The sequence below is a fragment of the Rhamphochromis sp. 'chilingali' genome, assembly GCF_963969265.1.
Source record: "Rhamphochromis sp. 'chilingali' genome assembly, chromosome: 1".
Taxonomy (NCBI): Eukaryota; Metazoa; Chordata; class Actinopteri; order Cichliformes; family Cichlidae; genus Rhamphochromis; species Rhamphochromis sp. 'chilingali'.
Window position 1 is genome coordinate 40,126,083 of NC_137929.1, and position 14,001 is coordinate 40,140,083.

At 38.9% G+C, this 14,001-nt stretch overlaps 2 protein-coding genes across 2 annotated transcripts; both read left to right on the forward strand.

Annotated features, from left to right (window-relative positions):
- The first annotated feature begins 2,077 nt into the window (after nt 1-2,077).
- Nucleotides 2,078-5,577, forward strand: LOC308389337 (myeloid-associated differentiation marker homolog). The gene is made up of 2 exons (XM_080870688.1): nt 2,078-2,482; nt 4,571-5,577. Exon 2 carries the CDS (start codon nt 4,696-4,698, stop codon nt 5,539-5,541), a length of 846 nt encoding a protein of 281 aa, XP_080726814.1. The 5' UTR covers nt 2,078-2,482; nt 4,571-4,695; the 3' UTR covers nt 5,542-5,577.
- A 3,649-nt stretch (nt 5,578-9,226) lies between these two features.
- Nucleotides 9,227-12,723, forward strand: LOC308402971 (uncharacterized protein). The gene is made up of 4 exons (XM_080892153.1): nt 9,227-9,504; nt 10,332-10,529; nt 10,712-10,771; nt 11,139-12,723. Exons 1-4 carry the CDS (start codon nt 9,498-9,500, stop codon nt 12,590-12,592), a joined length of 1,719 nt encoding a protein of 572 aa, XP_080748279.1. The 5' UTR covers nt 9,227-9,497; the 3' UTR covers nt 12,593-12,723.
- The last annotated feature ends 1,278 nt before the right edge of the window (nt 12,724-14,001 follow it).

Consider the following 14,001-nt stretch of genomic DNA (forward strand, 5'->3'; position numbering starts at 1 on the left):
GTGAACGGTCTGCCGGTTGGGTTGGGCCGAGGATGAATGACGTGGCAGTTCCCGGCGGTCTCTTCTTATCCGCTGCCTCCCGATCCTCAGCCAATCGGTGTGAGCCATCCACCCTGGTCGGGAGTGAGGACGGGTTGCCTGGACACTCAAATTCACACATGATTACGATCACAGTCGTAACAGTCACCATTTCTGCCTAAGGACTCCCATGTTACCTATCAGGTGTTTACCATCCTGCTTTCTGAGAAAATAGAAATAAAACAACATATGATGCACTCTTAGCTTCAATTCAAGCGTTTTAGCATTTAATTTCTTACCACTTACAGCCATTTTATACACTGTACCCTATCTGCAGATGCTCACTATTAATTGGAAAAACTAAGATAATTTGAAATTTAAAATAACTTTTTAAACCTTGGACGAGGTAGTCAAAGACTGTTTCAAGTCTAGAACCAATGGACATTGCCAAATTAAGTGCTTCCTCCTTTGAGATTCTCTGCCAAATCTTTAATAGAGCCACCTTCTCTTGTTTGCTTGTTGGAAGGAGGAACCCCCCACCACCACCACCCCCCCAAAAAAATAAAATAAAATAAAATAAAATATAAAAAAATCAGGAAATACAGAAAAGACAGGAATCCGGTTAGAATGTTTGAGAAATTTAATACGAAGTTTGCATTCATGCCACTAGGTGTGTTTTTTGTTGGTTTGCCCTTGCCCTTTATGCAACCTTTCAGTTCAAAAGCTGTTTGAAAATCATAAAGTCAAGTCTGAGTCCAGAACTGACTGAAGAGAGCACTCAGAATGAGACAGAGCCTTAAATGAACATGATATTTAAAGACTGCTTTAAGTCTATAACCAATGGGCAGTGTTTCCCTCGTTGAGATGCTCTGCCAGGCCTTTGGTAGAGCCACCTTCAGTTGTTTGCTTGTTGGTGGGTCTCTCTCGATTCAGTTTTGTATTTATTTTGAACAAGATATACTCTACTAAAGCATACAGGAACATCCAGTTCCAGGTAGAGGAAATGCTCAAAACAAGGAAGGAGGAATAAAACAGATAAAAAAAACCAAACCAAACCAAAAGGACGGTCATCAGGAAATACAGAGACAGAAGACAGGTGTCAGACTAGAGAGCCTGAGATATTTGAGACCATTTGCATTCATGCCACTCGGCATTTATATTTTTAGAAGGTTTTGTTGGTTTGCTTATGCCATCAGAGTCATCCCATACTTGTCCTTTATGCAGCTTTTCAGTTCAGGCAGACTCTTTAGGGCTTTAAGCATCAAGATTAATAATACAGATAGGTCTGTAATTTAGTGGACAACAAGACATTTTTGCATCTGTACAAGACCACTGTGGACTTTAACTCAAGCACACAATACATGATTGAAATGCAAACTTTCAAATTTAATTCAAAGGGTTTAACTTGAATGGTACTACTGAATTCTGAAACACATTCTTTTTTTATGGCTTATGCTGTGCGATAACAGTTTCCCATTGCACTGAGCAAAGCATAGCACAGCTGGCTGGAAAGCAATCAAATGTGCTGTGGTGTGTCATAAATTTGTGGTGCATATTCTACAAATAAAGGTCATGAATAGGGATGGGCATCAAAACCCGGTTCTTGTTGAGAACCAGTTCCCACTGTTTCAATTCCTTTGCCATTTTTGCAAACGATTGCAAACGAATAAGAAAAAAATAATATATACTTGAAACAAGTCTAATCATCTAACACATGAGACTGGAAACTAGCTTGTAATGTTCAAAACAAGATGGACAAGATAATCTGGCTAAATTTAAGACAATAACTCTTGTTAAGCTGCAAGGAATTTGCAGTGTATCATTTTTTGATTGGTCGACATGTCATCTGTGAACTTCACGATTGTACCAGACGGGTGCAGCGGTTTGCTTAGAGGGAGGAGAGGAGAGAGGAGGGCACAACCCTGGGAGGATTTTCTGGATGCTTGATGTGATTCTTTCCAGCCTCACTTACTGTTTCCCCTCTGTAAAATTCCACTCAGGAGTCTTGACATTTCTACTCAGAAGTAACTTGAAATTTCAAGATAGTCATAATGTGGGGTTATTGTGTCAGAATTTTGACACAATAACCCCAAATTATGACATAACTTTTGACCTATCGCTGCCTGTTAATTTATTTATTCATTTATTTATTTACTGGCAGTAACAAGCGTCCACGCCCATGCAGCAGCGCTACTACTCGACACAACTGCGTAAGCATCTGTGAGGACATGCCAGAAATGACCTTTTTATTTGTTCCTTTATTATGTGAGTAAGCCATCTCCGAGAAGAGGAACTGTGACAATTTTGCTGGACGTGGAGGAGGTTTTAGACTTTACCAAATATGGCAGTGTGGGGCGTGGGACCCACAGTCCGCAGACAGATATCGCTGGATAACAGAGGGGATGCGCCGAGGAACTTAAAGCTTTAACATTATTGTGAAATAAAACTCCTGGCTCAGAAATCGGTAAGATCCCGCCTCAGAATGATATGTTGCTCTGAAAGATTTTAAGTAAAACGTAGCAGTTCGTGTTTATCGCGGTCTATTCTTGGAGTAGAGCTCATTACAAAGGCATAGCACCGAGGCGCGGTATGTCCGCTATCTGACATGGAAAACTTCTTAATTACTCAGTTAAACGGTTGATAAACGCCTCTGTTATACAGAACATACTCTTAGAAATAAACACGCCTCCTCTGGTAGGGTATCTGCATGAAAACGAGCATAGATTTCTTTCATAGCTTTATTATTTTAAGAGAGGTAAGAAATCCTGCAATAGCCTATTTGATTTAACATAACCTGTTATTTGTGAGAAACTTTCTTTGCCCCCATTTTACAACAGTGTGGGTGGTTCCCTTTAACTTTTAAGCTTTATATGGCACTACCCTCTCGACTGGGTTTTGTTAAGAACCGAGGTATGCATGGTATGCGCGCTACCAAACCAAAAGCGTAAACCCAAACCTGGTTTCCTGTCAGCAGAAGAGGCCACATAACCTACACCGCACAACCGCACCTTTTTCTGATGTCTCGGTACCATGCTGCTGTTGAAATATTAACAGTCATCTCTCTCAGTTTAGATCACCATGCATGGAGTGTGTTTAAACTGAGAGACTCCAACAGGAACTTAAAAAAAACTTTTCTGGATGTTGATCCCTGTTAAAAAATATACCCGAAATAGTCCTAATATTCTGGCATGATTGCCATTTAGTCTGAAAAACTGCTTCGATGTTGCTACTGTTGCTTCCTGGATACTCGCTGTTAGCCCTTCAGAGCTGCTTCCTGTTTTGTGTGAGTTTATTGAACGTGACCTATGGGGGCGGGGGTGAGCTAGAGTTTATCTTCTAGTGAAATTCGCCACACCCTAGAAATACAACAGATGTTTCACTCTTTTGCATTAAAAATGATGTAGGTAAAAGGGTATTTCCTTACTCCCTCAATCTGCCAAAACAACTACTTTTACCTATCTCATAAGTATATGGGGATTTGGCTAAAATGCAGAATGCAGAATTTGTAGACACTGGCATCATGAAGCTTTATAGATTAGCTTCAAGATGCCAGATTCATGTGGACTTCAGAGGGAGTCCACATGAGTAATGCACATGAGAAGTTATGAGCAGCGCGGAAACTCTTAATCTTAAAACTGTTTACTCAGTCCTCACGGTGAGTGTTTAGAGGCAAGCCCCACTTAATGCTCCTCAATAATAATGGGAATTTCAAGCAGAAATTAACTGAACTGGGGGTTTTCTCAGCAGTGCGTGCACAGTGAGGGACTCACCTGCTAAATCTGAAATGAGTAAAATAAATGTCAGCGAAAATGCAGGTGTTAGATTAATGCACAAATGTTGCATTTATTATTATTAGAATGTGATTTTAAAGTGATTTGCAGATACGGTGCAGTAAAATAGTAACCGGGACAGCTTGTGGTCTGATGCTCAATAATATTTGGTATTTTTCGTCAGCAGTTCCACACAGATTTCTGTTTGTAATAATGCAGCTTTCCACTGGATAAATACTGGACTCCACCTGTACTAATCCTCAGAACCTTTTACATAGTGCCCAGTGATTTCTATCAGTACAGTTATTTCTCATGTCAAAAGCATACAGATTTTCCTTTATCCCCCTCTCATTCACCTGAACTGCCTTGCTGTTTCCAGAGAGAAACATATGTGAAACCTGAGCTTACACCTGATTATTTTTATTAAAAGTCACTCATCAATCGCTGTCTAATGCTCCCTCCTTGGGATTTTCTGTTAGCTTATTTATGAACAGTCCAGTGGTAAAATGTTGCTAGTATAGTACTAGTATAGCATCAGGATGGCATGTGATTTTAACAAGAAATAAGATTAAACTTAAATGTTAGACTCTGGAAAACGCAGCTAATCTTTTTATGGACTATGAATAATTCAAGAAATAAATAAATTTAAAACAATTTCAACATTTTTAAAATGTCAAAAATAATTTTGTTTTCCACAGACGTACTGTACAGTTATTCCTTAACTGCATATTAAAACATCTTTGCTTCATTTTATTCTGATTATCTTTGTCTTCTTCCTGCAGATTATGAGACAAATGCCCACTAAGTAGAGGAGAAGCAGGATCCGACATTCAGTACAAGACTCGTCTTAAAACTTGCAGGACTATTAAAGTCACTTTCACCTCCTGACAGACTGTAACATCCCATCATGCCATTGATTGTGGTCCCTACTTCCCAGTTGCTCTGGATGCGAGTAGCTGCCCTGTTATTCACCTGTGTGGCATTCAGCGTCGCTGCACATGGAGCTCATCTGCCCCACGGAGGCATGGCTGACTGGTGCATCTTCTGCTGGGCGTTCAGCTTCGCTTGCACTCTGCTGGTCCTGCTGGTAGAGTTGTTTGGCCTGCAGGCCCGGGTGCCAGTGTCCTGGTCCAACTTCCCCATCACTGTCGCCTGCTACGCTGCCCTACTCTGCCTTTCAGCATCCATCATCTTCCCAGTCTTCTTCCTTAGACACCAGTTGCCCTCTGGTGAAACTCGTGACCATCGCATAGTTTCCACAGTCTTCTCCTGCCTGGCAGCGGTTGCCTACATGGGGGAGGTGAGCCTGTCTAAAGCAAGGCCAGGAGAGGTGGCAGGTTACATGGCTACAGCTCCGGGCTTACTGAAAGTGTGCCAGACCTTTTTGGCCTGTATTATCTTCATCCTGATCAGCAGCCCAGTGACATACGACCGTCATCCAGCACTGAAGTGGTGCATGGCAGTGTACTGCATCTGCTTCATCCTCTCCATGGCTGTGGTGGTGCTGTGTGTGGGAGAGTGGACCGGCTGTCTCCCCATCCCATTCTCCAAGTTCCTTTCGGCATATGGGCTCCTGGCAGTTATCATGTATTTGACTGCCACCATCCTCTGGCCTGTGTTCCAGTTTAACAAGAGTTACGGGAGAAACGATAACTCAGAAACAATCGCTGCATCTGTAATCACTGCCATCAATTTCCTGCTTTATGTTGCTGACCTAGTGTACAGTGCCAGATTAGTGTTTGTCAGTGGCTGAGAAGTGGAGAGATGTAGCGCTAGTGTTGCCCCCAACCCCCCCCCCCCCCCCCCCCCCCCCCCCCCACCCATTTCAAAATCCTGAAACTTTCTTAAAATCTTGAAATCCTCCGAAGGACTCCCAAATTTGAAAAGCCTGTTTTGCCTGTGAGTATGTATTTATTTGAATGTGATCAAATAATTGCCATACAGCATTTAACCGCTAATGTGAAATGATGTGTGCAACACAACTCAGCTATCAAAGTGTGAGATTTCATATAATCGTGTGGAAAAAAAGTCAATTATGTACTATTAAAGCCAATATAGTCAGCACACTGGAGCACAGGGGGGTGGCAAAATCGGGCACTTGCATTTCAACACGCTCTAACTGAAAGATCATCATCCTGTAATCTTTTGTTAACAGTGCTTTAAAGTCATATCAGTATCAATATCATTATAATACCAACACAGTATTATGATATTTGTATTAGTTAAAGAAATAAAGCTTTTATCATAAAACAAGTATATCTCATACTTTTTACTCATTTGGAAAGGAAATGGAATAAGTGAGATGAGCTGTCAAAGATGACAGGAAGTATCGATAATTAGTTATACTTAGTCATAAAAAGTAATTTTAATTCAAATAAGAATATACATTCTGAGTCATGTGTTTTCACCCTTTAAATAATTGCTACAATGAATACAAGAACTTTAATTTTGTTGGAAATCTATACGTCTTTTTAAATACCCAACACTGATACATGAATCACTTGAGAGGAGACCCTGCAGAGTGGAAGGCACTATTCAGTATTTTATGCTTAAGTTCGGCATGTGTGTGGCACACACTGCTGTGGTGAAAGTAGTATTTATTGTTTACACTGTTGGTCTCTGCCATATTGTAGTGTTAAATCTATTGCAGCATTTCCAGAAGAAGTTAATCAGTGTTTTGGTGAATAAGATTGGCAGCCATCTTCATGTCCTTAAAACAAACTCTTGACAGTAATTTTAAAGGATGAAAACCAGGTCCAGGTGGAGGATCTGCCTGAAGAAACGGGAAGTACATTGCAAGCAAATAAAGAAGCAGTTATACAGAAAGCAGGGCTGACAGAAATATAACAAGCAAATGGCTGAATTACACAGAAGCAGAGATCATACAGTTTAGTTTTTAGTGCCTTTGGGGGTAATTTTGACAGGCACTACAAAAAAGTGACTCTATTGTGACACTGGGAGAGAACTATTAAAAATGTAAATTATTTTAATAAAAGGAAGATAAGAAAAGCTTAACACCTAAAGGTGGCTGTACAGGATGTAATGGAGCAGAAACATCACAGAAAAATGTAAAAAATAAAGCACATGCTGCAATGAATAAAGTCCAAACTGGTGTAAATGTGATTAAACCTTAGAAAACACACTTAGAAAAGAGGAATTTACCAATTTTAACATTTATATGTTTGTGTTTATTCATAATAGATTATACTTGCTTTTTTTGGCTTTCTGAAATTAATGATGTAGTAGCAAGGTGAATAAAATCAATATTAACAAGAAAACGTAAAGTCTGGCTTAATATTAGACATGAACGTCTTCTATCCTTTAATGCTTACCATGTTTCTGCACAAAACATGTGTCTTACCTGCAACCAGTCATGTGTAGTTATATACTGTACTTTCTACTGTACTTTCACCTGTGGAAACACACGAAAAAGAAAAGAATGCAACATTATATGTTTGCATCATCCACTTCATGCCAGAGCAACATGCTATAATAACATATAGGGGCTCATAGCAAGACCACTGGAACATTTATCTTTTCTGTTCTAGTGTAGAAGGGTAAACCTCACATATGTGTTAAGATATTCATGCTAACGCAGAATTCAGCAACTGAAAATAGTAGTGATGGGTCCTGCAACACTGACGTACTGACGCATGTATCAAGCTCACGGAGCGATGCCTGTATCGGTGCGTGCGTCGCTTTAAGAAAAAGTCACGTGATCGATACAGCCGCTGTATCAATCATTGCCAACGCGCCAAACTGTGTTTAAAAGGTACCGCATAGTGATGGGATTTCCGGCTCTTTTTAGAGAACTGGCTCTTTCGGCTCGGGTCACTAAAAAGACCCGGCTCTTCCGGCTCTGAACCGGCTCTTCAGGTTGTTTTGTTGCTTTAATTAATTAATTATCAACAACAATATAAAATTATGCACAAAAGGAAATAGTAATGTAAAAAAACTTGGTTTTCTTTATGTATGTTTATATAAATACTTATGGGGACCCCTAGAAACGAAACATGTACAAACTCCAAAGCACTTAGAAATTCCAAAGCACATATAGCGTTAACTGAACTTCCAAAACAGAGCTACCGATTTCACTTAAATTACATTAATCGAATGCATATGTCTATTGTTTTTGTATTAAAATATGTGTGTGTGTGTATGTATGTATGTATGTATGTATGTATGTATGTATATGTGTATATATATATATATTTTTTTTATTTTTTATTTTTATTTTTATTTTTTTTTTATTTATTGATTTGTTTTTAAAAAATTGAAAAATAGTTCTAATACTATGAAAAACTACTCAATATTAGTGAAGGATGATTAATTGGGCGGCACGGTGGTTAGCACTGTTGCCGCACAGCAAGAAGGTCCTGAGTTCAATTCCACCATCAGGCCGGGGTCTTTCTGTGTGGAGTTTGCGTGGGTTCCCTCCGGGTACTCCGGCTTCCTCCCACCGTCCAAAGACATGCAGTTTGTGGGGATAGGTTAATTGGATAATCCAAATTGCCACTAGGTGTGAATGTGACTATGAATGGTTGTCTGTCCTTGTGTGTTAGCCCTGTGACAGACTGGCGACCTGTCCAGGGTGTACCCCGCCTTTCGCCCTATGACAGCTGGGATTGGCTCCCGCGACCCTGAAAAGGATAAGCGGTAGCGAATGGATGGATGATTTATTTTTATTTCAAATAATTAAAAAAAACAACAACTTCATTTACCTGTTGCTACCACACACCCAATCCGATTGTTGGTACTTGCTGGCTTGTGTAGCCACTAGGTAACAAAAGCTCAACACGGCCCTTAGCATCCTGGAGCACTTCTGTTGTGTTTTGGAGTTTGTACGTGCTTTGGAGTTTGTACGTGCTTTGTCTCTAGGGGCACTGTAAATATACTTTTATTTATTCACTCCACATAAAATGTAATAAATAAATTATAAAATACAAAAACCAACTATTTACATTTAATACATTTCAACTTTTAACTACTTAAATTTTCAGGTTTTTCCTTTTAAACAAATTTAAAGTGAAACAACACAAAACACTGCAAACCACAACACAGCAAAATATAAACTAAAATATGGAAAAAAGGGTGAAAAAAAGAACACCCAGATCTTTAATTAAGGGAAAGGTTGGCATTTAGAAATATTAATATCACACTCAACTGACTGTGTTTTATCTTCCCATTGCACTGATGGGTGGACAGTTCTTAGGTACCTGTGCATGTTGTTTGTGGAGCCGGCTCTATATGATATCCTTTTCTTGTAGACTCTACACTCTGCCTTTGTTTTGTCAATAAGATTGAAATGGCTCCAGACTTTGCTTCTTTTCTTGGTGTCACTCATTTTCTTTACTGTACCTTTCCAATGTGACGGCGCTGAGCAGAGGGGGGAGGGGCGCAAACGCAAGGCTCTGTTTGGCGTCTCTGCAAAAACAGCAACACTGTGTCGTCAAAGGAAGTCACTGTGCATTGGCCGGGAAACTGTCGACACAGTATCGATACAGTTCGGGAAATGTGCTGAAACGCTTCACGAGGCCTCATCTACCCATCACAAGAAAACAGTCATTCAGCTGCACTTTTTATTTCCACTCAAACCGAAAACCGCAGCTCTCTCCACCCCAACTTTTCAAACAGCAAGTGAAAGTAAACTCAGAGAATAAACGAAGAAAAGCAACGGTCGTCAAGCTCTGGTCTTCTGATTCTGCAAGCATGCCTGGTAAGTTATTTTAGCACTAATATCCTGCAGTCAAAACAACCATGTGCATTTTGATAAGTCTAATAAATAATCAAAGGAAACGAAACTTGGTTGGTGCTTTAAGGCTATTGCGATGAAATCATACTGACAGAAATGTTGGACCAGACCAAGCAAGTAACCTGCTGGCGCTTTTGATTTTGATACATGACTCATCATTTTAACATGTCAGCCAGACTGCGTTAAATACATTTGATTTTAATGACCTTTTGTAGCTTTTTATAACTAAATGAAAACAAAACCAAATTAGCTCTGTTTTTGTCATTTCATCTACAAGGCCGCAGTGAACGCAGGAAAAAAGAAATCAAAAGTGTAACCAAAGATAACAAAGCTTCATGACACAACATTGCATTATATTTCAGGAACCTCTAGATGGAGCCAAAACCAAACATTAGTAGAGCAGACATGTTTCTCACTGTCTTCAAGACCCATTTTCACCTGCTTTTTACCTCTGTGGAAATTGAAGAGAGTTTATAAATATTAGAGTAATGCATGACATTGAAATGTATATTTAGTCCTGAAAGTAAATGTACACATACATAGGCCATCTCATGCATACATTTTCCATGAGTTACAGTCTGGAATAAATTCATAGCCAATTGCACAACTGACATAAATGTAGCTCTAGAATGTCCAAAGAGGTAGTTTTCTTGTGAAGTTAGTGTGATAAACATGAGATCATATGAACATGAATGATGGTCAGGTTTTTTTATGTATCTAACAAAATACAGTTTTGATTTTGGAGCTTGTGATCATGGTTTGACAAACAAACTGCAATTTATCTCTTCTAGAACACCCAGGAATCCCGCAGCTCCCCACTGAAGTCAGGGAAAGCTTCTCCAAGGATGCATGGATCAAATTAACAGGCCCTGCAGCTGGACCACTGATGGAAGCTTTATGTCAAAGTGTAGCAGGTTTGCAGGAAAATATGAGCGTTAAAGTGGTAACACCACTGGAAGAAGATGCAGCACAGAAAGACGATGTGACAGGTATCCTGAACGAAACAGATAAACCCAGCATATCTGTGTCGTTTTGTCAAATTTATTCTTTGCAAAGCATGACTTTATTCCTCGTATAACTTTAAAAAAAATTGATTTAAGAAATATGAATAAACCGCTCTATCAAAACAGAATTATCTAATGTGTTATTTTCACTCGTTTTACCTTTTTAGTGCCACCAACAATAATGGTCATGGAAGGAAAAGCAGCTGGGGCTCAAAAGTACATCAAAGGTAACAATTTATTTGAGAACACTTTAGTTTAAATCAGTTGTGTTCTCTGAGGAAAACATTATCACAGACTGCTCCCCTGGTCCTGTTTTTTTCTTTTTGGTAAATACATTTGAAGAGAGAGCGTGTGGAAATGTCTATTTCATTCAATCCTTGATTTCTTCCGGTTTTCTTCTTTCCTTTGTCGGTTTACACTGGACACAGTCACATCTTTTCTAGCACAAACCTTTAAACAGTTATTATCTAATGAATGATGGCTGAACAACAGACACACTTATGCGTATTTTTCTTATTTAATCTTTGAGCTTAATATTACAACATATGAGTACTCAAATGCTCCTATTAATTTTCTGTTTTCACTTCTTTCCAGTGGAAAAATTGTACAGGATTGTCCTACTGGGAAACACTGAAGCTGTAAAAAGTAGCCTAGCAAACGCCATATTTGGAGAAGACGTGTTTAGGGTTGACAACACTGAATGTCAAACTGAGTCCAAATCTGTCCATGGAAGAAGGATTACCCTGATCAACACTCCTGATTTACGTTGCACAAATAGATCAGAGGAGGAGCTGAAGCCTGAAATACTGAGGTGTATCACTGAGTGCACTCCAGGGCCTCATGCTTTTCTCATTGTGCTCAAAGTGGAGAAATCCACAGAACAGCAGCAGCAGCAGCAGCAGAAGGCTGTTATTGAGAAAATAAACCAGTACTTCTCAGAGGAAGTTTTCAAATATGCTGCAGTTGTCTTTACTCAGGATGGCCCAGACTCTGATGAAATGAAGATCAAAGAGTTTATAGATCAGAATAAATATCTGAGTGATCTGGTGAAGAAGTGCAAGAGCCGATACCACATCATTAATAAATACATCCGACAGGGTGACAGCAGCCAGTCCCAGGTTACAGAGCTGCTCAACACAATAGACCAGATAGTTAAACAAAACAAAGGAGTGTGCTACACTAACAAGATATTGCACCAAGGAGGCACCTGCAGTAACAACAGTGTCTCTAAGAATGACATGATCAAACTTACAGGCCCTGCATCAGAATCAGTGGCAAAGGCTTTCTCTGGGTCAGCTGTTGTAGTTTTAACTCCCGGATCAGATGTAGAAGAGGAAATAGAAGAAGACAATAAAAAAGAAGATAAAGAAAAAGAAGAATTAGATGAAGTAGAAGAAGAAGTAGAAGAAGATAATGAGGATGAAGAAACAGAAAAGCAACCTAAAGAAGAAGAATACAAAGAAGAAGAAGAATATAAAAAAGATGAAAAAACAAACAAGCCCCATAGTAAAGAAAGAGGACAATCATCCGGGAGCGGCGGATTTTGGAGCATTCTGGGTGCTGTGTTTGGGTTCTGTTTAGGGTTGGGAACAACCGCATTAGGGTTTATACCAGCCACATTAGGATTTATACCAGCCACATTAGGATTTATACCAGCCACATTAGGGTTTATACCAGCCACATTAGGGTTTATACGAGCCACATTAGGGTCTATACGAGCCACATTAGGGTCTATACGAGCCACATTACGGTGTATATCAAGAGCAGTGATAATAGGAGTTACAGCAATATTAGGAACATGGGCAATGCTAAAAGTAAGAAAATTAGTAAATTGGGCATATGATATTATATGCAGAGTTTTAGCATGGATTAAAAAATTGAATCAACTTTTGCAAGACCTGTGTCAAAATCGAGGAGTGAATCTACTGGTGTTTGTGTTCTACTCCTTGCTTCTTTCATGGCTTTTTCTTAAAGGGCCCTTTGCTGGGACACTCATCTTAACACAGTTTCTGTTTCTTGTCACCATTCTTGCCATCATAGAATTTTAGCACAGTTTATGTGTGTGCCCTTTTTAATTTAGAGAACAGCATCACACACGGCTTAAGAAGAAGCACTTGTTTGCCAAAGCAGTTCACTCTGTGGTGCAGTATTTACTTTTAAGTAAATGGTATTGGATTTAGTATATATTCATTTTGTTTTCTTTTTCCTTTTAAATATACATTAAGAAATTTGCACAGCAATAAGAATCAGATAGGCATAGCATGACAGAAGTTTGCTTTGATACACAACGATTACATCGGAGTAATCAATAATAGCTTTTAATTTGTAAATAACATTACACAAATAACTTGAGCTTATTAATATCATACTCTAATGCATTTCCTGTGTACATACGTGTTTATTTACCAGATCTAAGTGTATCTAACAGAAGCAAAATATAGTCTATCTGCATTACTTGTACCTGCATGATGAATAAAGTTTATGTATCAGAAAATGCTAAAACATCTTGTCATTAGCAAATTCTAAATATATATTCAATAAAACCTCAGATGAACAACATATGACTGAATGTGAGAATCAAGTGCAGACTTTAAGTTTTAATTCAGCTTAGATTTTAAATGTAGCTTTAACTGTTCTGCTGGTGTAGACAATTTTATACACAGAATCTAATTTCCAGATGTTTAAAAGTAAAGTTTTGAGTAATTCCCCCAGTTCTAGATGCAATAACTAATCGAAACAAGGAAGAGGAAAAAAAAAAACAGGGTGTGTGAATTATAAAGTCATCAGGAAATATATTGGACAGAAGTCAGAATGTTTGAAATACCTGTGAGCCAGTTTGCATGCTTGCCAACAATTGTGTTTTTTCTTGCTGTGGCAGTTCTAATAATTTGAATAACTATAATTAGGTCCATAATTTGTTGGAAAACAATACTTTTTTGTCTAAGTGCACCACCACAGTTGTTTTTCCAATACACAACTGAAGTGCAGACTTTCCAATTTAATTCAACAGGTTTGAATTTATTGTTATTAACTATTTAGCAATTACACCGTTTCTTAAACACAATGGTCCTTCGCATGGCAACAGCACTGCTGAGCACTGAAACATTATTTTCTATGGCTTTAGCTGTGCAATTATGGTTTCCTACTGCATTGAGCAAAGCAAAGCACAGCACAGCAAAAGCACATTTGCTGGAAAGCAATCACATATTCTGTGGTGTGATATAAATTTGAAACACAGGGAGTGAGTACATATAGTACACATAAAGACCATGCATTGCTGAAAACAATGAGGCAGTGCAGGCAAGAAGCAGCAGCCGGCTCAGTACAAATTTTGGGCCTTTCACTCAACCTAGTGATCAATGCAGCACTTTCTCAGTGAAAAGGCAAACAGTCCAGCAGGAAAACTAACATAATTTTAGATAGAAGGACTGTTTATAAAACTTGGATGAGGCAGCCA